The following is a 22,819-nucleotide window of genomic DNA, read 5'->3' on the forward strand; positions in this document are numbered from 1 at the left end:
TTCAGGGCTTTTTTTTAAGTAAGTGATTGTAAAATACTGCATTGGATTTTGTGACAGGTGACAAACAATAAACAATGAGACATTTTTAATAAAAAGAATGAATTATATAATCTTAAAATGAATGAGGAGAAAATGAAAAGATCTTACACATGATAAAATTCAGTATAATATACTGTATATTAACCATTTTTGACTTAGAATGTGTTAATGTAAACACCTATATTTTATAGATTGCTTAATAGGGAATTTGCAACAGATTTTTGCAAGTCCCGTTATACCAATCGGCGTGGACAGATTGAAATGTGACTCGGGCGTTGACACACTGTTCTTCCTCCTCCTCCTCCTCCTCAGGAGCTGGAGCGGCTGGAGGTGGAGCGGGTGGAGATGATCCGACAGCACCTGTGTCAGTACACCACGCTTCGGCACGAGACAGACATGTTCAACCAAAGTGTGAGTGCAAGTTCAACTCATGTGCGAATGACGTATGTATGTCCGGCAGTGGCAGATAATGAAAGGCTTAAATGGTTGAATCAGGTGCGTAGTCTCACCGGTTCTTCTGGGAAATCGTTGAAATGACACCTCGCTGCATGCTTTTAGTTCAACGTTGTCCAAGAGGAATGACGATGACATGATTTGATGACCTTGCAGAATTATTTTTTTTAAAACAAAGAAAAACCGGTATGTCGATGTTAAGTTGAACATGTCCTAACTCCACCAGCAGAGGGACCCAGAGATGTACTGTACGAGAAGTGAGAACACGGGAGTGTGGCCCGAACGGTAGCAAAGAAAAGGCTTTTTGTGTGTAATTCCTCCGACGCTGTTCTCTGTCCGTCCAGACGATGGAGCCCGTGGACCAGCTCCTGCAGTGTGTGGACCCGGCCAGAGACCGAGAGCTGTGGGTGCTGGAGAACAAGACTGGAGAGACCAGGCCGGTGGACATAGAGATCTGATCTCAGTGCAGTCTGAGGACACTTTAACCCGAAGAGCACAGGCAGACACGCTGACCCAGAGCCCACATGCCTGAGGACTAACTGGGAGATGAACCCCCCCCCCCCGCCCCCGCCACTACTGACCCGTGTGACTCCCAACAGGCTGAGGGGATGAGCAGTCCCCGGCTCGTCACCTGCCGAGGACCATGTCAGTGTTTGGGCGACTTAGTGAGAGCCCCAAGGGATGAATGAAGCTGTCCAACGGGTCGTTATTTTCTCTTCTGAACCGGAGCCGTGAGAGTGAATTCTTTACAACGGGCCACTGATGAAGGAGCACCAACAGTTAACATGTGTAGACGTTGTACAGCTTCATGTCCCGGATGCTGCTAAGCAAAGTGTTACATTACTGTGTACCAGAATGAGGCAAATGTATTTCATTATAATATCAACCATGTGCAAGTATTGACCGTTCACTAACCCCCCCCCCCCCCCCCACAAAAAGATAAGGGTGCCAGATTTACCTCTCGGAATTTGAAGAAGTATTTTGATCTGTTTTGGATTTCACACAGAAAGTAAAGAAAAAAGTCTGTTTCTCATCTCCGTCTGTTGACTGTTGTCAGTCAAATGACGACTCTTTTATCTGCAGTTGACTTTTGAAAGTTTCCAATTTTGTCTTGAAGCGAGAACCCAGTGAATGGGTCTTAAATGTGCAAACGATGGCTTCATACATGATGTTAAAAGACTGAGATCGAGATCACGAAAAAAAAAGTCACAATGAAGTCAGAAAATGACATCATTCATATCTGCATTCTGTAGGAGTAAAGACACATCCTAAAGTTTATATAGAGTGAAAAATAATCTGTATCTTCGGATAACAATTAGGCATTATTATCAAATCATTTGCCATAAGGTATTAATGACGTAAATGACAGGAGGATTGGGTTATATACAGCGGGACCAGGTTATGCATGACTTATCTGATACTTTAAAATTTTTCCGACTATTAATTGTATTGCTCAAACGAGAGCAAAATTCAAAATGCAAAATTCAAAGCTCGACAGGCCCGGTGCATCGGGGGTTAGTGAACGGTCAGTTTCTCCGGGCTGACATAACAATTCCTGCTACACTTCTTATCATCGCTGAGAGAAAGTTTCATTTCCATCTGTTGCTTTTACTTCATTCCCAATAATAAGTCACACTCAGCCAATTGCACTTTATGCCCAAGTGATTTGTTTTTCAAAATAAACATACTGTAAGTCGCTGTTCGTGTGAAAAGTATTGTACAGAGAACTTCATTCTTTCACATTTTTATGACTAATGGAAGTGAGTGTTTTGGCTATGTGCAGCGTGGCCTGGTGTAAATATACGAGATGTGTGATTTGCTGGCGGACGGAGCGAAGGATGTAAAACACAACAAACGGGAGAATCTTACACAAAGACGTGATTATACAGACATTTGGTACTGATAATATATGAAATATACAAAGTGTTTTATATACAACAGAAAATGACAGACCCCCCGTGATTATTCTACAGCTTTGGGAAATATGAGTCAGTTTCTTTGGTTGGCTTCCGTGTGCTGCTGCCCGCAGAAGCTAAACGTTGTGCAAAGTGCTCTTTTACTACCACGTCTTATCCAGTATTACTGCCTAGTATTACTTGACCACTGAGAGACGGGGACCGGGAAGTTTTTGTACATTAACAGCTTAAAGTTGGCATATTTCATTAATAAAACATAAATATCACAATGTCATTATCCTTTCTCTGGTTTGTTTTGGCCGGAACCACAACGGCGGGGGCGGACCCATTCTCTCGCTGACTTCAGGGATGTGACGCTGTCGGCTGGACAGCCAAGTGTTGGAGTGTCCCCTGTTGGCGGTCGCTCTTTTGAAATAAATGTTCACATTGTGTGTTGCATCACGGGGGGGGGGGGTTCACAGGCGTTGTCGCCATCGTTGAAGCACCCTTGAATTGAAAGTAGTCCACAATTACAGTTTTCAAATGAGTCCAATTTTGCACATTGCGCATAAACTGCCATGTGCTAGGTCCTGACCTTGTGTTGTTGCTTTGTGTGACAATTGTGTGTGATTACAAAATGGGAGGAAAGACGGAGTACATATTATAAATGAAAAAAGTCTTTATTTCAAAAAAACAACCCAAAAAACAAAAACATTTTCACATTCAACAATGAATTGATTTGGTCAAGCCTTGTTACACATGTAGACAGTGGCAATTAAAACATGGTTAAAAGTTCAGAGATACACTTGCACATTATCGAACGGGTGAAATACACGGACAATGTATTTCATATTACTGACCTTAAAAAATACAGTAACCCCTGTATCGATGGCACCTTTTTGCATATTTTACTTGGTTACACTTTAATGACTGGTCATAAGTCATGTATAAACCGTTAGCTAATGATTGACAAATAATTTGTATATGAATTTTTAATTTACAGTAATTGATATTTTATCTGTGATATACTACACTGCACTTTACACAGTTGCCACTCCGGAACGTGATTGAACATTAAACATTGCAAGGGTCTCCAAATTGAACCCGGTTTGCCATAAGGGAGCTGGTACTGTAGCTAGCGGTATTGAGTATTGAAATATTGTCTACATAAAGTATTTTGTAATTACAAAGGTAGATAATTAAGTTGACGTGTATGCAGTTTATAGTTCTTCATGTTCTTCAAAATGACTCCTGGACAAACCTGCTAGCCTAGCCTTGTTTGCACCCATCACATTTGCTAGCCTCATTGTTCCGTCGTGCTAGCAGCCGGTATAAAATGCTATAAAAGTTATTAATTATTGATTGTTACAGAACGTGGTGCTTATCACATTACAAAGCCAAGCAGACCATAGTTGCTTGCAACAACAACAAAAAAGGAACTAGCTTGCTAGTGGACAGATGAGGTTAGCTAACTGCAGTTAGCTTCTCCAGGGTCCTAATTTCATTAAGTTATGTATATCTGAATAAATACATTTGCTTTTTTATTTCAGTGTGAGCAGAGACGACATTGTTTGGCCAATTTATTGTGTTGATTAAAAAGCTTCAAAATGTATATAAATGCAAATAAATGGATTTGTTCATTATGTCTGCCATAGTGGAATTCCAGAACACTTTTAGTACGGCTTTCCATATTCAGTCTGTTTTTTTACATACAAATATTACATTAATTGAGTGAATATAAAAGTGTTGGATTAAAGCTGGAGTGTAGTAATCGAAGCTGTGATCGTACAGACTGCAGTCATAAAACTCAGAGTACATATCAGATCAAATTTGATGGAAATGCTCAGTGATCATAAACGGGTGACGCGCGGATCGGTTGGTTCATGACCTGAAAGTGTAGTGAAACTGAAGTTTCAAGCCCACGTGATGTTTCAAATTTCATATACTACCTGCAATCTCTCTTGCATGACGTGTGATGACCACCATGACCATGATCTTACTAGTCAATCATGAGCTTCTTGAGGGAGTTGAGATACGCCGGGATGAGGGAGCTGACGGACTCGTTGTCATCGTGAAGGATCTTGTCGCCGACCTCTGAGCCCACGGAGCTGGGCGACCTGACCCGGCCGGGGTACGGCGTGCTGTAGCCCTGGTGGAGCACAGACATGCCTCGGTCATATATGCTAAGCAATCACACACATGTTGTACACTAAAAAGGAAACCTTGGGCTTTTTTAAATCGTCCTATTTCCTAGGATTTAAATTCAGCTATTTAGAGCAAAGATTTATGATACTATTCCTCAAATTCCAAATAAAATGAAAGTTATTTTGTTGTATAGTTAAAAATTGGCATGGATGTGAAAGAAACAAATAGCCATAAAGATTCAACATTTAACATTTAGATTTAACATTGAAATTATTAAAAGCTGTTTTATGAGAAAAAAGTAATTATGTTGAAGTTTACAAATGTAAATCTGTCTACAAAAAAATTCCCACCACTTTTTAAAAATGTATTGCGGGATATGAAGAAATGTTGCTGTTATTTTCGGTGAGGGCCACTTTACGAGCCACTTTACGTGTTTAATCCAAGAACCAATCCTGCGTGGGTCAATAATATTCACATCAAATCTCATAGCAGTCACGCTGGTAGAATATTTCTCTTTACCCAACTGTTACCCCCAAGACTGATTCAGTGACATGTTCTTATTATTTAAAAAAAAAATAGTATAATTTACTCTTTAAATCCATTAATTTTTTGGTCCTTCTGTCATTTAAAATCAAAGATTTGGCAAGCTATATTGGTTGCAGCAAAAGTATTAGGTCAGTTTGAATGGGCCATTTAAGGTGAATAAATACTTGCTTCCATCTCTATGGCAAAATAAAAAAGTTTTTTGTTTTTGTTTCTCTTAATCTGAATAATAACAGAATAACAAGTACAAACCTTATTTGTCACAAAATGCTAAAGCAGGACCTCTTTGATTTGACAGGATGTTGGATGAGATAAACCTTTGCGAAGTATTATGATACTCACAGAGGAGTATCCTTTGCCGAAGCTGCCTCTGTTCTTGGTCCGGATCTTGGTGAGTGCTGACTCGGCGATATCCGCCCGCTCCTCGGCATCATCCAGCTCATTGACCGTCTTCCTGTACTTCGCCAGGTTCATGTTGGCTTGTTCCTCCTGCGGCGACAACGGCGCGTTAGTGTGCGAGCAAAGGAACCTCACCGACAGATACATGGGTTAGCGTGGTTTTGGAACGAGAGTGTCGTACGGCCTCCTCCACTTGTCTCTTGTAGGCCCTCATCTTGTTCTGCAGCCTCTCCACCAGCTCCTGCATCCTCTGCTGGTTCTTCTGGTCCTCCTCCGACTGGAACAGCAGCTCTTTCAGCCGACGCTCGTTCTTGCGCAGCGTCTTCACCGTCTCAGCGTGCCGCTTCTGCTCCGTGTCCAGCTCCAGCTCCAGCTCCTTCACCTGCACGCAGACGCGCACCACTCACTGACTGTAGCTCTGAGTGGAACTGTCACTGAATGTGTGTTCATATTGACATTACATTGACATGTGTTCCTTCTACACTGTAAAATGTCAATCAACTAGTTCCAAATCAAATTCCACTACTCATAAAAGTTCACAATGCACTTAGTGTGCTATGTATATTGAAAACTGGTGGAATACCCCTTTAAAGATTCCTTGTATGTCACATATATTTCTCATACTTGAGAAACTCGGGCGAGTTTAAATGTTGAGTATAAACTTTGTCCTGAAGATGGCGCCAAATAAAAGCTCAGTCTTAAAGCAAGATGTACTGTTTTCAGACCCCGAGGCACCTCTCAGCCTCCACATTCACTTTGTGGCAAGATTTTTTTGTGGTAATTTGATTCATTGCTAATTCTATCTAATTTGATTAGATTCTTTTTTGGGGGGCAATTCACTTAAATACAACTTAAGGTGTGTTTTGCATTAAACAAGACATTCATCTCTCGGCCCGGTGGCCTTATTATTCAAAATCTCATCACTCGAATGATGTATGCTGCTAAGTGAATGTGTATTTAATTTTTTTAAAAAGTTTTTCTGTCAAAGTCACAGCATAGGATCAATGTTTTAGCCTAAAGCGAATGCATGGGAACGCACATATACATACACATACAACTGAAATGGTCTTTAGTTTAGTTCAGGATTGTATGAATAAATATTTGCACATGTTTGCACCAGTGATTATAAGCAGATGAACATGTGAGTGATATTATGGGGAGTGGTGCCAGTGGTGTTGTTATGTTTAAGGACCCACTTTTCTTTTTGTGCATTGTTTGTGTCTTGTCCTATTTTGGATGTATTATCTTGGGTTTGGAGTGGTCCTATGTTTGTGACTCTGTACCTTTGCCTCCAACTTCTGGATGATCTTCTTCCCTCCCTTCAGGGCCATCTGCTCGGCCTCCTCCAGCCTGCTGCTCATGTCTTTGATCTGGGCCTCCAGACCTTTCTTCACCCTCTCCAGGTGGAGTGTGTGCTCCTGCTCCAGACGCAGCTCCTCCCCTACTCGTGCCAACTGACACGATTACACCAATAATTGTGCGTTAGACTCTGCTGCTATAATATCTGTATGAATTACATGGTCTTAGTCGTCTTGACCGTGTGTTTTTTTACCTCACAGCTGGCCTTCTTGGCCTTGTCTGTGAATCCCCTCAGCTCCCCCTGTAGCTCCTCGTGCTCCTGCTGCAGAGTCTGCAGATCCACCTCCAGCTTCCTCCTCCCACTCAGAGCCGACTGGAACTGAGCAAACGGGGGGCAAACATACATAGTGTCACAACCCTGTGGGTCAAATTCGACTTTTAGAGCCTGCCGGGCATCAAAGCAGAAGACACTGTGTATTACCTGGTTGTTGAGGTCGCTGTACTTCTCGCTGGCTTCCTGAAGCTCCGTCTCCAGGGCCTTGCGCGACCTCTCGGCGCTCTCCAGGGCCGCGCGGGTCTCCTCCCCCTCGCTGACCAACAGACCGCAGCGGCGCTCCAAGGCCGCCTGCTCCTCCCTGCGCTCCTCGTGGCTCCGCACCTCCTCCTCCAGCTGAGCCTGCAGCTCCTGTGACACCAATTGGACACACCTTTTCTGTCAAGGCTGTCTAAAGCACAGCTGTAGAAGAAAAATCACACTCTTGTGTCCTGGTCAGACCTTGATCTGCTGCTGCATCTTCTTGCTGTTCTTGCTGAGCTCGGCGTTGTTCTTGGTGAGCACGTCCAACTGCAGCTCCAGCTCGTTGATGTCGGCCTCCAGTTTCTTCTTCAGCTTCAGTCCCTCTGCTCTGCCCTTCACCTCCACGTCCAGAGTGGCCTGCAGGGACTCCAACGCCCTCTGGTGGGTTTTCCTGACAGGGGGAGGAAATGGATGAACATGTGTTGCTGCACAGACAGTGTGGCAGAGTTTGAACGGAGGGGGCAGTTTAATGAAACAGGTCTTACCTCCGGAAATATTGTACTTTGTAAAAGGGAGTAAAAGGAGATAGAGGACAGGGTGAAAAAGAGCATGAGTGCTGAGGATGAGAAGACTGTCCGAAGGGCAGATGAGGTACCTCACAGCCTCGGTCTCTTCCTCCTTCTCCTGCAGTCTGCGCTCCAGGTCTCCTTTAGCCTGAGACAACTCCAGTTGCAACCTCAGCACCTTGGTCTCCTCCACCTGGGGGAAAGAGGATAAAATCGATATATTATAATACTGTATATGATAATTAGTGAGCAATATCTGGAGGAAATGGTCTTTATCTCAACTTAGCCCTAAGGACCTGCACTCCTAAGCTACCTCTAGTTCACAATACCTGTGATCACAATATTTATTCTGCTGATATGCTGATGATGCAATGATGTATTTGACCAGAAAACCATCATAACTGTAGAAATAGAAGAAAAAGCTATTATAAAACCAATTTTGACCATGTTTGATTGCTTTTGATTTTACATTTATATACCGTGCCGATGTTTGTTCTCTATTATTCATATCTACACAATGGACCTAGACACAGCACGTGATTTGATCATGCTGACGTAATCTGCAAAGCTGAAGTCTCCGTACCTCCAGTGCTGCCTCAGATTCCTCCAGGGAGCCCTGTAACTCTTCCTTCTCCATCTCGATCTTCTTCTTTGCCTTCTGAAGCTCGTGGACGCTCTTACCTCCGTCAGACAGCTGGTCTGTAAGGTCAGCTATCTCCTCTGTCACACAATAATAATAATAATTACTGAGTCTTTTAATACACCAACCAACACCAGCTAAGAGCAGGTTTCACGCATTTTTTCATCCCTACACAAACAGAAACGGGTCTCTCTGCGGAAACGTCCATTTTTTCCGTAGCCTTACCACCTCTTATAGTTTTTATTTGTATTTTAACAATGTTGTTTGGACAATCATACCTCCCTGAGTCATCAAGTTATTTTTTTTTTCCTTAGTTGTACTATTGTTAGCACCACAGAAGAAATAACTATCAATAATAAAATGCCAAATCTAAATCATAACATGTGTAATTAAAATTGTGATCCGTCCCCTGCTGTTGTGTCAGTGGTGTTATTACAATTGATGGCAACTCATTCCCTGAAGATCTATCAGAAAAGACCATAATACAACCGCTATCTTTTTTCAGTAATCAGAAATGTTCTCATTTATCGTACGAAGCTTTCAGTTGAACTCACTTCATTGTGATCACAACACACCACAACTCAACAAAACACGACACAAGGTCGATGTGTATCGTGCATTTTAAATCTTCCTGAATAAGATTCCGAGCCAGGCGTGTGTGTGCAATATGAAGCTGTGGATGTCAATGGTAACATGATTTTGATTTAACATAATTAGCCATATTTTTTTCTCATCTGACAATTGGCAGGAAGCGTATTTCCCGCCCATGTGTGTAGTCATACCCTGGTAGGCCTTGTTCTCCCTGCGTAGAGCCTCCAGCTGCTCCAGAGACTCTTCATGTGCCGTTTTGAGTTTGAAGAGCTCACTGGCGTGCTGCCTGCTCTCCTTCTGGCAGCCCTCCACCTCGGCCACCATCTCCTCACACTTCTGCTTCCAGTCTCCGAGCTGCTTCTCCAGGACCCGCTGCTTCTTATCCAGGGCCTGACCGCAGCTGCCGGCCTGGGACACGGAACATGTGTTCAAGGAAAAACAGCGCTGAATTGCGCGGCACCGCAGCGCACTCAGTGCGGCGTGTCCCCTGCTCTAACCTTCTCCAGGTCCATGCAGAGATCCTCCACCTCCCCCTGCAGCCTCTGTTTAGTCTTCTCCAGTGACGAGCATTTGGCCTGGGTGGCTTCCACGGCCTCCTCGGCCTCCTGGAGCCTGGTCGCCAGCTTCTTCCTGCGACACACACACACACACACATCGTTTTATCGCACTGCGGTGCATTGAATAAAAGTGCAAAACGTCACCAGGGACGGCCAGCATCAACACCACGCACTTGGTTTCCTCCAGCTCGTCGGCGTGCTGGATGGTGTCCGACTCGTGTTTGGTCTTCCAGTGCGTCACCTCGCTGTTGAGCTTGGAGACGAGGCGCTGCAGCTCCAGCTTGCTCTCCTGCTCCTCCTCCAGCTGCTCCTTCAGAACCTCGCACTCCTGCCGCACTGAGCCCAGACTGCTGCTGACCGCCTGCTTGCACTGGCAACAAGAACAACACAGGCGCAAGTCAATACACAAACACACTGCAGATGTTTTTTTGCTGCATTCATCCCTTTCAAATCAGGAACATATTCTGAGTTGGAAATACTTAATTTATACACTCATTTATGGGGCATTGTTTACATAATAACAGACCATATTTATAAAGTTTTATTCCTGTTGCACTATGACCTCATAAGGCACCACACTGAGCAAAGAATATTTAGATTGTGTTAAGTACACATCAACTTCCTTACTTGGTAATTAAAGGCTGTTGAGGGAAAATTCCAAGTTAATGGACAAGCGGTTGTTGAATAGGGTCATGCAGAACAATGTGTAGTGTTTTATGAAGACTAATAAAGAAACAATATGTTAATATGTGCATACTAATAATCAACTAGTTAGTTAACTGTATATTTGACGTATATTTGATGTTTCCATGCTGAGCTGAAAGCACCGACCTTGACCTCCTCTTCCAGTTGTTTCTTCAGCTCCTCCACTTGGGTTTGGAGCAGAGTTTTGGAGCGCGTCAGCTGACTGGCTCTGCCCTCCGCCTCCTCCATCTGTCGACTCACGTCCGCGTTGTCCGCTGACGGGACACACAAGAAATCAGTCAAAGCGCACGTCAGGTCCCGTGATGCTCACGCCCTTAATGCACGATTCATCAAATCTATAGTCTTCACACATCAGCACCGGATATCACAGAGGTCACATGTTCAAACGCAACAAGTTTGTCTTGAAAATTTCAAACGATCTCTGTTTGGCTACGAAAGCATTGCGCCATGTATGGTGCACTTACGCATGCATATGTAAAGATTTACATTGTAAATGACACATGTGCACTTTGACAATGCAAAGGATTTGATGTAGATTAAGAAGTTACAAAGAGAAGAAATATTCAGATTGGCATAAAAAGCATAGATTCTTCTACTTTCTTCTACTTCATAATTTCTGATATTGTGTGATCTCATGCAAGTGTTTACTTGTTTGTTTATTCATTAAACAAAATCCATGTTGGAATAATATCAACCTTTTTGTGTCTTTGTATGGACAGAGTAAGAAGCCAACATAATATCCTTCTGTAGTCTTTTTATTTACTATTAATGAGGTCCTTGTATCGGGACAGACAGCTTTCACAGCCGGTTCATATTAGACACCACGTGGTTGGTCTTTCAGTGAGCCTGCGAGCCTCGTCTCTGGAGAAACACTGAAAGCAGTATCTTGGTCTTCTACGGTAATTCTATTATCCAAAATAGTATTCTGGATCCGAATACTCATGGTACGAAGTATATTTTTTTTACAGCTATCTTATATACAACACCAAAAATGTCTCTCTTTTTTCAAATTTACAATACTTTATCTGTATCTGGCTCTAAGAAATATGAAGCCAATACCTTCTACGTCCCAGAAGTGTAGGCATGCTCGACTTGAAAAACCAATACTGACAAATGTGAATTAGTTTGAATGATGAGAGCAAATCTGAAGACCAACAGCCAGAACACTGGTGAGAACCCAGCCTCAGTGGGTCTAACACCAGCTACCTGTGAGTCTGTTCTTGGCCACGCTGAGCTCGGTGAGCGTCCTCTGCAGGTCGTCTCCTCTCCTGTTTGCCTCTGACAGCTGCTCCTCCAGCTTCTTCATCTGACTGTCGGAGGACATCTGCAGCACAAGCACACCAGCGGACATCATGCCACAGTCACAGGTCACACACACGGTGCACACGGTGTCGTTGGTTTGTTTTAAAAAATGATAACATCTCGACAGCAGATGCGCGTCGTGACCTTGGCTTTCTGCAGGCTGTCCAGCGACCCCGCCAGCTCATCCACCTCCATCCTCAGGTTCTGCTTCTCCTTCTCCAGTTTGGCCCTGGCCCGCTGCAGAGCCTCACACTGCTCGCTCAGCTCGGCCATGGCGTCGCCGTGCCGCTTCCTCAGGGACACGGCCAGGGCCTCGGACTGGACGGTCGTCTCCTCCAGGTCTCTCCTCAGGCGCTGCAGTTCAGCCTCTCGCTTCTTGTTCACCTCCATCTGTTCATGTGAAGGTCGACAGGATGTTTGTTAGCGGTGGCAATGCAGCATGGTCCACAATTGCATGTCGTAACTTGAGCAAGTTCTTTGGAGACTCAGTTTGGAGCAATTGATTCGAATATGTTGCTCAGAGTTTTAATTTTATGTGGTTATTACAATTCACAAATGGTGCCTGCCCCCCCCCCACCGCCACATATGCTTGATCGAATCACACAACTTCTGTAGATCTAACACACCTATTAGCAATTTAATTAGTTATAGCTGTGTTGCTTATATTATACCAATGTCAGTCTCTATGCTTCTATGTTTATTCATCTTCAAAAGTAGCCAACTCATAATGGTCCAGTGTTAATTTAAAGTGATACAGTACTGAGAGAAATCTAGCTATTATATATTCCTAGCCGGTGAATGTTTATGGTAAAACAGTGAAATTAGTCATGCATAGTCTTTTTTTATGACATTGTCTTTATCTTTAACTTTATGGGCGCCCTAGGGGGCCAGGGGGGCCCTTAGCAGCTGCTTAGTTCGCTTATGCCTTGGGCCGGCCCTGGTGCCTGGAATATTTAAAATAACATGTTGTGTTTGTGTGTCATTGGTGTCACTGAGACATCATGCCCCAGCTCCACTTTGGGATTAATATTGATACAGTATGATGGTTATATTTGAATCCACTATCAGATGGAGTACCATTAAACTAGATACAGTTGCTCAAGGTGACTTCAGCCTCAAACTTTTTACCTTCACGTGTGTAGCTTTAGTGAAATGTCTCAATGGGTGGACAGACATGTAAAAGTGGTTTAGACATCCAAGAACACCCCACACATTTTATATATTTATAAATACCTTAAAATATTTTTGGGCTTATGATCAAATACCTGCCAAACTACTGTTATTCCCATCAGACTGAGCTATACTCGTGTTTAGTTCTAATTAGCAAGGCCACTAGCATGGTGTCTTGTCTTTTCTTCTAGTATTGTGCAGACTTGTAATAACTTGTGAAATTGTAACAGTACAATGTGTGTGTGTGTGTGTGTGTGTGTGTGTATACAGTTTACCTGTGAGGCCGTGACCCCTCCTGCTTCCTCCAGCCGGTCAGTGAGATCGTCCAGTTCTCTGGTAAGATCTGCTCTCTGCTTCTCCACCTGACAAACACACAGGACAAAGGTAGTGGACAGGAAGAGTACAGTACATGTTAAAACGACAACTTGCTATAGTAAACCATGACGTTTTCTGTCATGGTAGACTGACGGTACACATGATAACATTTGATCCTCTCTGGAATCACAGTAATGTACATCCCCACTCCACTAGAAGGCAAGTTGTAGTAAATTGTTAAGTCTCTGAGTGATGACTGAGTAAAAGGCCTGTACCTAAATGTGTATTAACATACCGGAGTCCAGCAGCCTCCTTCTCAGTGAACCTCCAGTACATTAAACATCGGGATGAAGATGTACAGTATTCTGGCTCTAAAGCAGTCCCACCTGACAGGACAGTATATCCCCCCCCCCCCCCCCCCCCCTCAGGAAAGCGAGTGAGCTTTCCTGAGGTCAGAGGTCAGGAGAGTAGCTGGTATCCAATCAGAGCAATGGAGGGGAAAGTTGCCTAATATTGTATGCAGCAGACGTGGCGCAAAATTAGAATTGTTTCACTGAAAACGCTCAAAAAGGGAGGGTCGACCAACCAATTTCGAACTTTTGAAACTGTACGGACACGGCTTCGGGGGCAGATGGTGGCGGCTAATTCTATGTCGTGTGAAACAGGCGGCACGCACAAGCAAGTAAAAGGCAGACGAGCAGATCAGCTGGCAAATATTTCAGCTGGGCAACAGTCACAGTCAGGGCCAGATCCTGGTCCCGTGAGGCCCCGGGGAACATGTCTTTTGGAGCCCCCCCATGAATGACCAGCAGAGGGCGACTCACTGGCTGCAAAAAGGAGTCAGTTTCAATAGAAGTCTATGAGAAAATGACTCTACTTCTCACTTGATTGATAACCTCAGTAAAATTTCTCCTGAGGAGTTTATGGTCTCAATCTCTAGTATTAAGTCTTCTTCAATACACCATGATTTACATTTGTAAATTGTCCCCTCAAATAGAGTAAAAGAGACGATAAAGCACTGTATACATTGGAGCGTGGATACAGCTTGATTGACAGCTGGTACCGTCCAAGGTTGTGGGTGTAGGCGAGCGGGCAGTACGAGCTCTCGGGCAGACCCAGCTGCTCCTCATTCTGGTCGAAAAAACATAAAACCATCGCGCTGATTAAAATGCGAAATCGAGGCTTCAAAATGACAGTTCAGAATGGGTGGCGTCACGGCGCATTGCCTCTTGAGACACAACCAAGCACACTAGGCGCGAGCCGAGCCACTAAAGCAACGAGCTGAGTGATGCTTAAAACTCTGTGGGACCGAGGGGAACTGCGGGTTTGTCAGTTTGATAGGTCAGGAAGCCTTACAAATCAAAAATAAATATATATATATATATCATCACATGTATCATACTTAAAATCCACACTGGCTCCGCCAGTATCATAAAACTGGATACCAGTGTAACACGCAATGCAATAAAATGCGATACATCAAATGAAGTATAAAGTACACAACCGTGCAAAACAAATAAAGTATGGAAAGCTGCTGAAAGGCCCACAGTCCTTCTCACACTCCATCGTAGCCGAGCACACACATGGAGACGGTTTATGATGCGGGGGCCGTTACACGCACAAACAGCCAGCGCGCTGTGTAGTTAAAGGCACTTGTTGTTTTTATGTCGGCCTTTTACAGCTGGTTTAAAGACGGCCGTAGCTGTTGAGACTGGTCTGTAAAACGCTGCAGTCCCGGGCCTCCCTCGGAGCAGCAGTGAGCCACAGCCATCAACACACCTCAGGCAGAACAAGGGAAAACAGATGACACTCACTTGGGGCCTCCTGGGGCCCACCACCTCCCCCAGCCGGCCCCGCCCTCTGTGTCCACAACCTGGCGCTGTGTTCGGGGGTAACACCGAGCGCTCGGTTGACTCATCGCTCCCCTCCGCTCTGCTGACTGAGTCAACAGGCCCCCTGGGTCAGCACCACCCGACACCGCTCGCTCCCATTCGCATGCCGACGGGAAGGGTCAGCGCTCCCACAGAGCGTCCACCCGGAGGAGGAGGGAGATTCATCTTCGTTTGCAAAAGAGCGTGAAAGAGCAGGAGAGTGCCTCTGTTCACAGTCAGTGCCAATACATGCCGGTGTACATAACCAAAGTAGTTTATCAGTCCACCTATCAACTCCAACCTCCAGTGTGTTCAGGGTTCTTCTAATCTAATCTAAAACAACGTTGACACCCTAGTTGGACCCGTCCTGGATTTCTAAACATCTAAATCTAAAGGTGGTGTACAGGTGGTTGTCTTTCTGACATAAATGTTCATCTGTCTTCGCTTCCATGAACTTGTTGAATATAACTCAGGTTAAATAATGTAAATCATTGCCCCAATTAATCCAAAGGGCATCTCGCTGTAACTACACGAAGATAATCCACAAACTTTTTCACAAAAAAAAAGAAATGCATAGAAGAAGAAACAAGTCGGGTTGAGTTCGGCCCACGTCGACATTGATTGTGCACAGAGAGAAGCGCAGACAAGGTCGCAATAAAGTCCTGTCCGAGGGAAAATATAAGACTATTCTATTCTTCTTACAGGCAATAGAGCAGATGACTAGATTCAGAAGGCTATGAATAACTGCCATTGTGTGTGTATTGTTACACAGAGGTGGAAATAGGGAAACGTATTTGTTCACCCAAATCATAAAAAAACAAAACAAATGTTGTTGTTTTTTGAATGTAATTCTTCAATAGTCTGAGTACAACACATGAGATCCAACAAGTCCTCCCTAGTTGGAGCCAGAAACAAACACCGAAGCTGACGCCCCTAACCCCCTAACTATTTATTTCGAATGAGCCTGTGGTCACCGAGTGGCAGTATGTCACAGCAAACAATACACTGCCATGATATCAAGTTCATATAAGGAGTGTGACACACAGCAACCTGTGTGCTGTGGCTGAGAAGGATGCCGCTCACCCTGGATCGCGTCATTGTGCAACGATACGCCAGATAATATTTTTGATATTAAAAAATTGAATCAGGTGCTTCTTTAAAGCTCCTGTTCTTGATATAGTTATAGTGCAACCTAATGTAATGTTGTCCCATTCAACTAACCAGATATCTGCATTTTCCTTATAGATTACGGTCTCTGTGTGTGTGTGTGTGTGCGTGTGTGTGTGTGTGTGTGACAGACCGGCTGGCATTCCAGCTGGAGGAAGATCCCATGGAAAATAGTTGCTGTCTGTCAGCCTCTATCTCCTGATGATATCTCCCCTGTGTGACCTGAGGAGCAGAGCCTAACAATGGCGGGGGCCTGTCTGCAGCGGAGGTATGTCGGATCTGAGGTGCTCTGAAGACGCAGGGCTTGCGGAACAGATAAAGACCTGCGTGTCTCTGCCTGCCTCGCTCACCGCTCCGTGGCTTTGGGGACCAGTGGTGGTGGGGAGGGGAGACCCTGCTCCAGCACCATTAAGAGTACCACCCAGAGTGGGGAAGAGGTGTGCCAAACACACCCTGGGGCCGGCTGTCGCTCTCTATTCAACACTCGGGGTGAAATATGTTCCTTTTTGCATTTTTTTGCCTTCACCTACTGTAACATGGGAACTGGAGTCGGGGCTTAAAGAGGGACGACGTGGTCCTCGGGCTTAACTGCACTCACACACCCGCGCTTTAAGAGCGTCTCCGTTGAGTCAACAAGCACTTGAAGCGCCCACCATGGTAGATTAGCTTTACATGAACCAGGCGTGCTGTACGGAAATGCTTTTTGACATTACAGAGAAGATGTCTGGGAGACGGTGCTGCGTTAAAAAAAAACCCCAAAAAAACCAGACCCTTTCTTCCGATTTGCTTCTAAAGGAGCGAGGCGGGGGGGTTACAAGAAACAGAAGGTGCACTGGTGTGTGTGTGTGTGTGTGTGTGTGTGTGTGTGTGTGTGTGCGTGTGTGTGTGTGCGTGCAAAAAGGAAAGAGAAAGTTTAGGAAAGACCAAGAAATAAGGATGTTGGGGTCCCTCGACGCCTCTGGGGTTGCCCTGCATGTTAATCAGAAACACAAGGTCTCTCCCCTCACGTTTATTATCACAGGTGCAGATGGTTTGGGGGTGACCAACACACGTACCCCACCGGCTGCCAACACATCAGCGACCCCCCCCCCTTGTTTTTCCCTCCCTTGCAGCGTTCCCTTCAATCCACAAACTGCTCCTCCGCACACCAGGCCACAGGCCTGGAGGTCAGAGCCCCGCCAGTTCCGATTCCCCGAGCATCCTGTTGTCTGGCCTGCAGCCTGACGGACAGACAGATTTAAGCCTCGTGTGCTCTTTAGTGTTGCATTGTGGGAGAGGGGAGATGTTACGCAGGGCCTCATTGGTGGTGGAGATACACCATACCTTGGCTCGCATGGCCCGCTCCGCTTCCAGCTCCTCCTCCAGCTCCTCAATGCGGGCCTGAGAGAGAGAGAGAGAGAGAGAGAGAGAGAGAGAGAGAGAGGGGGAAAAAAGTGGATGTTGAAATGGACTCCTGTGAAAAATAACAGTCTGCTTTCACTAAAACTATGAAATACGACTAGGATATCTGAAGTTGAGCCGTTACCCTCTGCTTTCACAGTTCCTATATCATCCTGACAGAGAACAAATGGGGCGTCCCCTCCGCAGACCGTTTGCTATTTCAGGGCAACACTTGTGTGTGGTGAGGCCCGGCCGCCTCACACACTCGGCTCCCTCTGGGGATGTGGCACGCCCCCGGCTTTTTTTTCCTCAGGTAGCAATTTAGAGCAAGAATGTCTGCGGCCACCGTCATTATCTGTGCCGTGACCCAGGGCTGCGTCTTGCAGCGTCCAGGCAGCGCGACCGAAAGGCATCGCTGCCGCTTTCGACGACATTCGAGGAATTTTTTCGTTGCGTTCTCCGCTCCCTCTCGCTTTTACAGTCCTTCATGGGAGAAGAGTGACGCTTTTTGACTGAAGATGCACTCCAATCAGATTGTTCTTTCCTTGTTTTTTAATGTTCTTCTTTCCTTTGGCTTTGTTTTCATGAGTGATATAATTTTTTTTTTTTCTATTGCTCTGGGTTTTTTTCCTAAAGGGAGCGGAGGTCCATTGGATGAGCCTGGCATCTCCTAACAAATGTCTTATTTATTTATTTTTCATTATCTGAAGTTTTACATGTGCACATAAAAAAAATCATTTGATCTAATTCAGTGAGTCAAAGCTGCGTATTCCTTAAACAATGTTTTATGTGCGACGTGCTGCTTTAATTTTGGCTCGTAACACACTCCTGTAATATTTCAGTCCAAGTCAGGACACTCCCTGGATAAACAGACTCATATATTATACGCTCTATATTCAACATCAAACTATTTTGTAAGTAACAGAAAATAGTTTATATGTGCAAATCATCCACAAGGTATTTCTTAATGTGTTTGGAATATATTTTATTCCATAAAAAAGTGTTATACCATGCACATCTGTGTTATAGTGTGGTGTTAATGGTTGATATACATTCATAAGGAGTAAACGTTGTTGACAAATATGCTTATAAACAATGAATGCCCTTTTATCTGCCTCCAGCTAAAGTGTAAATAAAAAACGAATAATTTAGTATTATAACATGATTATATATGCTGAATAGATTAGTCTCGTAAATCCGGTCCCAAATGAGAAGTTAATTCGTTGCTTACTTGCAGATCTGATACTGTAAATCTCAACATTTTGATATTAAATTTTATTCAAACTGAACGAAAAGTGATGGAAAGTAACTTTGGATATTTACTCAAATACTCCACACATTTAAAATTAAGGTGTCTCCATTTCATGTTACTTTATATCTCTACGTGAGGAGCAAAACGGGTACTTTTATCTCCACTACTGTTACTCAACAACTATGATTTACATGACTTTCATCAGCAAAGCACCCCCGCCAAAATATCAGTCACAGTGACGCTTCACTATCTACTTTACAGATGAAGATTTTACATACAAAACATACGTTGCATCCCCATTAAATGTGATGCTTTATTGTAACCACAACAACAAAATGCTGCTTGCATGTCCATGCATTTTGGTTATTTTGAATGCTTTTGATATTTTCTTGACTGTAAAATGGTGATTGAAAAAGGTAAGCGATGTGAAGTCTTCCTCCACCACCATCTGTGTGCACTAAATTATCACGAATGCAATTTCATTTGATTCCGCTCCAACATTTAAAAAAAAATCTGCACAATCCAACGTAAATAAATCACCGGCAGCACATTTCTGTTCCGCTAATCCCGTGCCAGAGTGATGTTTTGTGCTGCTGGTTAAAATTTATTGCTATAGTTCCCCAACATGGCCACATCCTTCCAAGTTGTATCATGTTCTCCGCTATCTCCACTTTCTATCTGCGTCCCGGTGTCAGGAAGTGTGTCTGACATGGAGTGAAGCCCGGGGCCATTCGCAGCAGCAACACCTCCACGCACTGATGTGGTGAAAGCCGAAACGCCACTCACCGACTACGCAGCACCCCAAATCTCCCTGAGCGTGAAGCTGTCAGACATTATGGCTCACAATAAACACATGCACAAGGAATTACTGTATCTTATACAGTATTTAATTCATTATAACTCAATGGGAGCCAACCTAAACACAAATGTGCCAAAGGTGGGCTCAGACATATCGTAGACAAAAAAATAACACATGAAGACATCATGTAGCCTCGCCCTTTTTTTTAATAACTTTTCTTTATCAGCTTTTCAAAAGTGGAGCTTAGACAGAAGAGCAGAAAAAGTCAAAAATAAAAACTCACATGCCAGCGCAGCACCTCTGCAGAGAGAACAGCCATGGTGAGGCAGCAGCAGCCCAACTGACTGACTGGCCGTCCCACACACAGACACACACTCAAACGCACACACACACACACACACACACACACACACACACACGCACACACTGTGGATCCCCTCCGGCATTTCACTGTCCACACCCCCTTATGCATGCACAGCCTCTTTCTGTCTCCTAGTTCCCCACACACATGTCTGTTTCTTGTTAAATTCCTACTTTCCCCAGCCTCAAAATAAATATTGTGGCTCTAATACAATTGTGGAATAGCAGTGTACTAACAGTGTTAAGATGTCTGAGCCAGACGGCCTGGATAAACGCAATTTGGACCACTTATCCATGGCAGAAGGAGTTTATACATTGATTTTGTGCACTTTTTTCTAAATGAAATTTATTCTAAATTATCCCACATCAGCCTTTTCTACTGTTGGAACAATGTGGGGAAATAAGAAAATTAGCCCGTCGTTGCTGAGAATGGTTGGAGGGTTTGATCTCCGTAATTGTATGTGCTCGTAAGTTCTTGTTTTTTCCCCGCTGAACTCTGAAACTATAATAATTGTCCATGAATTGCAATCAGATGTGGCCTCTTAGCCGATGTCTCCTGGTTTGTGTGTCTGAGGGGATGTTCAGCAGCGTGGGCAGTTACATCCTGTCAGACCCCCCCAGCCCATGACAGTCGGAGCTATAGGCAAGAGCAAGGGCCAAACAATTTGGAAGCCCTGCCCCTGCACCCCCTGCCGAAGAGTCCACCATACTGTCCGCACATGCTCGCACAATTCAGGTCCCTGCACCGGTGCAGGAATCCGCATTGCTTTGTTCTTTTTAAACGCCTTCAGATGTCAGAGTGCGGCTTCCGGCGGGAGAGGTTGCAGTTTGTTGGACCGACAGGGGTGATGACAGGGCCCGTCGACCTGGTCAAAGCAACGCTCCGTAGGCGACGACCCGGCACAAGTCGGTAACATTGGAGCCGCCTGTTCAGCACAGGTGCCCATTGTGCAGCAGCCGTAGCTGTACCGCATAGTCAAATGAAGACATCATTGACCTCTGCTTGTGTTGGTGACTTTACAAAATCAAGGCGGCCACAGGAAATGCATCATTAAGATACACTCCCTGATTTTCTTGCAGTGCTCAGGACCGTTTTCAAATCCCACAATTCCCCTCTCAGCCTACTCCCCGCTGCTGTTGTAAAAGTCAGCTGTGAGCTGGGAGGAAAGTCGGTCGTTCGGGGACAGTGTCGGGGGTCATGTCATACCCAGGATAGGTTGTTGGTTTTTTTTCTTGTGTGAACACAGCCGAGTCTTTTTTTTTCTCATGTTAGAATTACAGTAATTGTGTACTGGACAATGAGCTTTGCCAAAATGCAGGCGATATGAAAAAGCAGCACTGTGCCTGAATGCGTCATGTGGGCACAGTGATGGAGGGCTGAAGATAATTCTGCTGTGTTATGTTTAATGTGAGTCTGTAACAGCCACCGTGTACATGAAATGTCGGGAGAGTTCCAGGGCCAGTCCATATTTGACTCAACACATCCTTCTGAAAGTCTCCTGCCATCTTAATAAGAGGAGCTGCTGATGGTCAGAGTCCAGTACAGTGTGAACACATTGGAGCTGAAAGAAACAGCTCATACAATCTTTTTTTTTGGGGGGGGGGGGGGGATTTACTTATTTGCTGCACCGATCATTCTGTCAATCTCCCGCTCATGAACACTCAGCACCTCCCGCTATAGTGCAGGTTGCCAGATGAGGTCAGTGAGTGCGGGTTTTAGTACGGGTCTTTGTACAGGCCCTATGTTCCAGAGCCTGGCAAATTCACTGAAATGAATACCTCCACATGACTCCGCCTAAATGTAGCAAGTTTTTTTTACTGTCACTTTATCTTTGGACAGAGCTTAATGCTAAACTAGACTAAAGTAACACCCTGACTCACAGATAAGAGATAACGACCTGTCCTTTCATCTTATTAATAGTTATATTTCCAAAAAGGTTGAACTATTTCGGCCAAAATGTTTAGTAGTTGCACACGAGTCAGCTTGTATCAGCCTGAAGGCAAATTGGACACTGGAAACTTCAAACTGATGCTTTAATGTTGATCTGTTTTGGTAGTTTAAACAGGCAAAAGCAAATGTCCAAAACTTTACAAAAAGATGTCAGTGTGTTTGTGTGTTTTCTGCCGACCCAAGCAGAAGAATCACTATAAAAATGTAGCAGTAACGCTAACAGAGACATGATTTTGTAAAACAGACGCCGTTGCTGTTGATTTCAATCAATGTATACTTTCAGTTCCCTCAGCACCTCGAACTAAAGACAGATTTTGCAAAAGGTGGACAAATGAGTGCACAATTACCTGCGTGACTAGACAGCACAGAGGTGAATGAGTAAATATGAAAAAGCACCACCTGGAGGTTCGACTGTCAGTACCACTGGGGGCACAGTCTGATGTAACATCTGGCATAAACCAAACAGACTGCAGGGTATGACTGAGCTCTAGCTCCTCACTTTATGATAACGTTTTACAGCACTGTTGCTAAGTATAACTGCTTTACGGCCATGCGATATAACCACTAAGGGGCACGGGGCTGTTGTAAGGAATCAGCACCGCAAGCCTGTGACCTCCAGTACCCTGCTTTCAAGCCAACAGCTTTGAATCGCGGCACGCTGAACACGGCGAGGTGTGTCAGTGTCATCATCACAGACAGACAAAGCTGTCTCTTTGATTCTACCACAGACTAAATGGACGTGTGGTCACTGGGTCCCAAAGTGAAGCCAATGCTGAAGTGCCTGTCGCATGTATTCTCTGGAATCACCAGCAGAGGGTTGCAAAAAGAAGGAAGTTTCTATAGAAGTCTATGTGAAAAATGACTTTACTTTTCATGCGATTTACATGTAAAAAGCATGATGTC

At 44.5% G+C, this 22,819-nt stretch overlaps 2 protein-coding genes across 7 annotated transcripts in view; one reads left to right on the forward strand and one right to left on the reverse strand.

Annotated features, from left to right (window-relative positions):
- gas7b (growth arrest-specific 7b) overlaps positions 1 to 2,682 on the forward strand; it is a 55,385-nt gene extending 52,703 nt beyond the window's left edge. The window contains exons 13-14 of the mRNA XM_035612830.2: positions 352 to 450; positions 837 to 2,682. Of these exons, the coding sequence (XP_035468723.1) occupies positions 352 to 450; positions 837 to 950 (213 nt within the window). The 3' untranslated portion in view covers positions 951 to 2,682. The remainder of the gene's footprint in view (positions 1 to 351; positions 451 to 836) is intronic.
- Positions 2,683 to 3,048: 366 nt separating this feature from the next.
- LOC118287535 (myosin-16) overlaps positions 3,049 to 22,819 on the reverse strand; it is a 51,110-nt gene continuing 31,339 nt past the window's right edge. For 5 of the 6 annotated variants that reach the window (XM_047327555.1, XM_047327556.1, XM_035612829.2 and 2 more), the window contains exons 7-23: positions 17,498 to 17,554; positions 13,097 to 13,183; positions 11,796 to 12,041; positions 11,556 to 11,673; positions 10,476 to 10,603; positions 9,818 to 10,014; positions 9,585 to 9,717; positions 9,279 to 9,495; positions 8,440 to 8,576; positions 7,946 to 8,049; positions 7,549 to 7,741; positions 7,255 to 7,458; positions 7,027 to 7,152; positions 6,758 to 6,928; positions 5,656 to 5,856; positions 5,418 to 5,564; positions 3,049 to 4,536 (exon numbers count right to left, since the gene is read on the reverse strand). In XM_047327555.1, coding sequence (XP_047183511.1) covers positions 4,387 to 4,536; positions 5,418 to 5,564; positions 5,656 to 5,856; positions 6,758 to 6,928; positions 7,027 to 7,152; positions 7,255 to 7,458; positions 7,549 to 7,741; positions 7,946 to 8,049; positions 8,440 to 8,576; positions 9,279 to 9,495; positions 9,585 to 9,717; positions 9,818 to 10,014; positions 10,476 to 10,603; positions 11,556 to 11,673; positions 11,796 to 12,041; positions 13,097 to 13,183; positions 17,498 to 17,554 — 2,616 coding nt within the window. In that variant the 3' untranslated portion in view covers positions 3,049 to 4,386. Of the gene's footprint in view, positions 4,537 to 5,417; positions 5,565 to 5,655; positions 5,857 to 6,757; positions 6,929 to 7,026; positions 7,153 to 7,254; positions 7,459 to 7,548; positions 7,742 to 7,945; positions 8,050 to 8,439; positions 8,577 to 9,278; positions 9,496 to 9,584; positions 9,718 to 9,817; positions 10,015 to 10,475; positions 10,604 to 11,555; positions 11,674 to 11,795; positions 12,042 to 13,096; positions 13,184 to 17,497; positions 17,555 to 19,888; positions 19,981 to 22,819 lie in introns of those variants that run through there. The other variant, XM_047327557.1, reaches the window with a different exon arrangement.

This window comes from Scophthalmus maximus, chromosome 16, assembly GCF_022379125.1.
Source record: "Scophthalmus maximus strain ysfricsl-2021 chromosome 16, ASM2237912v1, whole genome shotgun sequence".
Lineage (NCBI taxonomy): Eukaryota > Metazoa > Chordata > Actinopteri > Pleuronectiformes > Scophthalmidae > Scophthalmus > Scophthalmus maximus.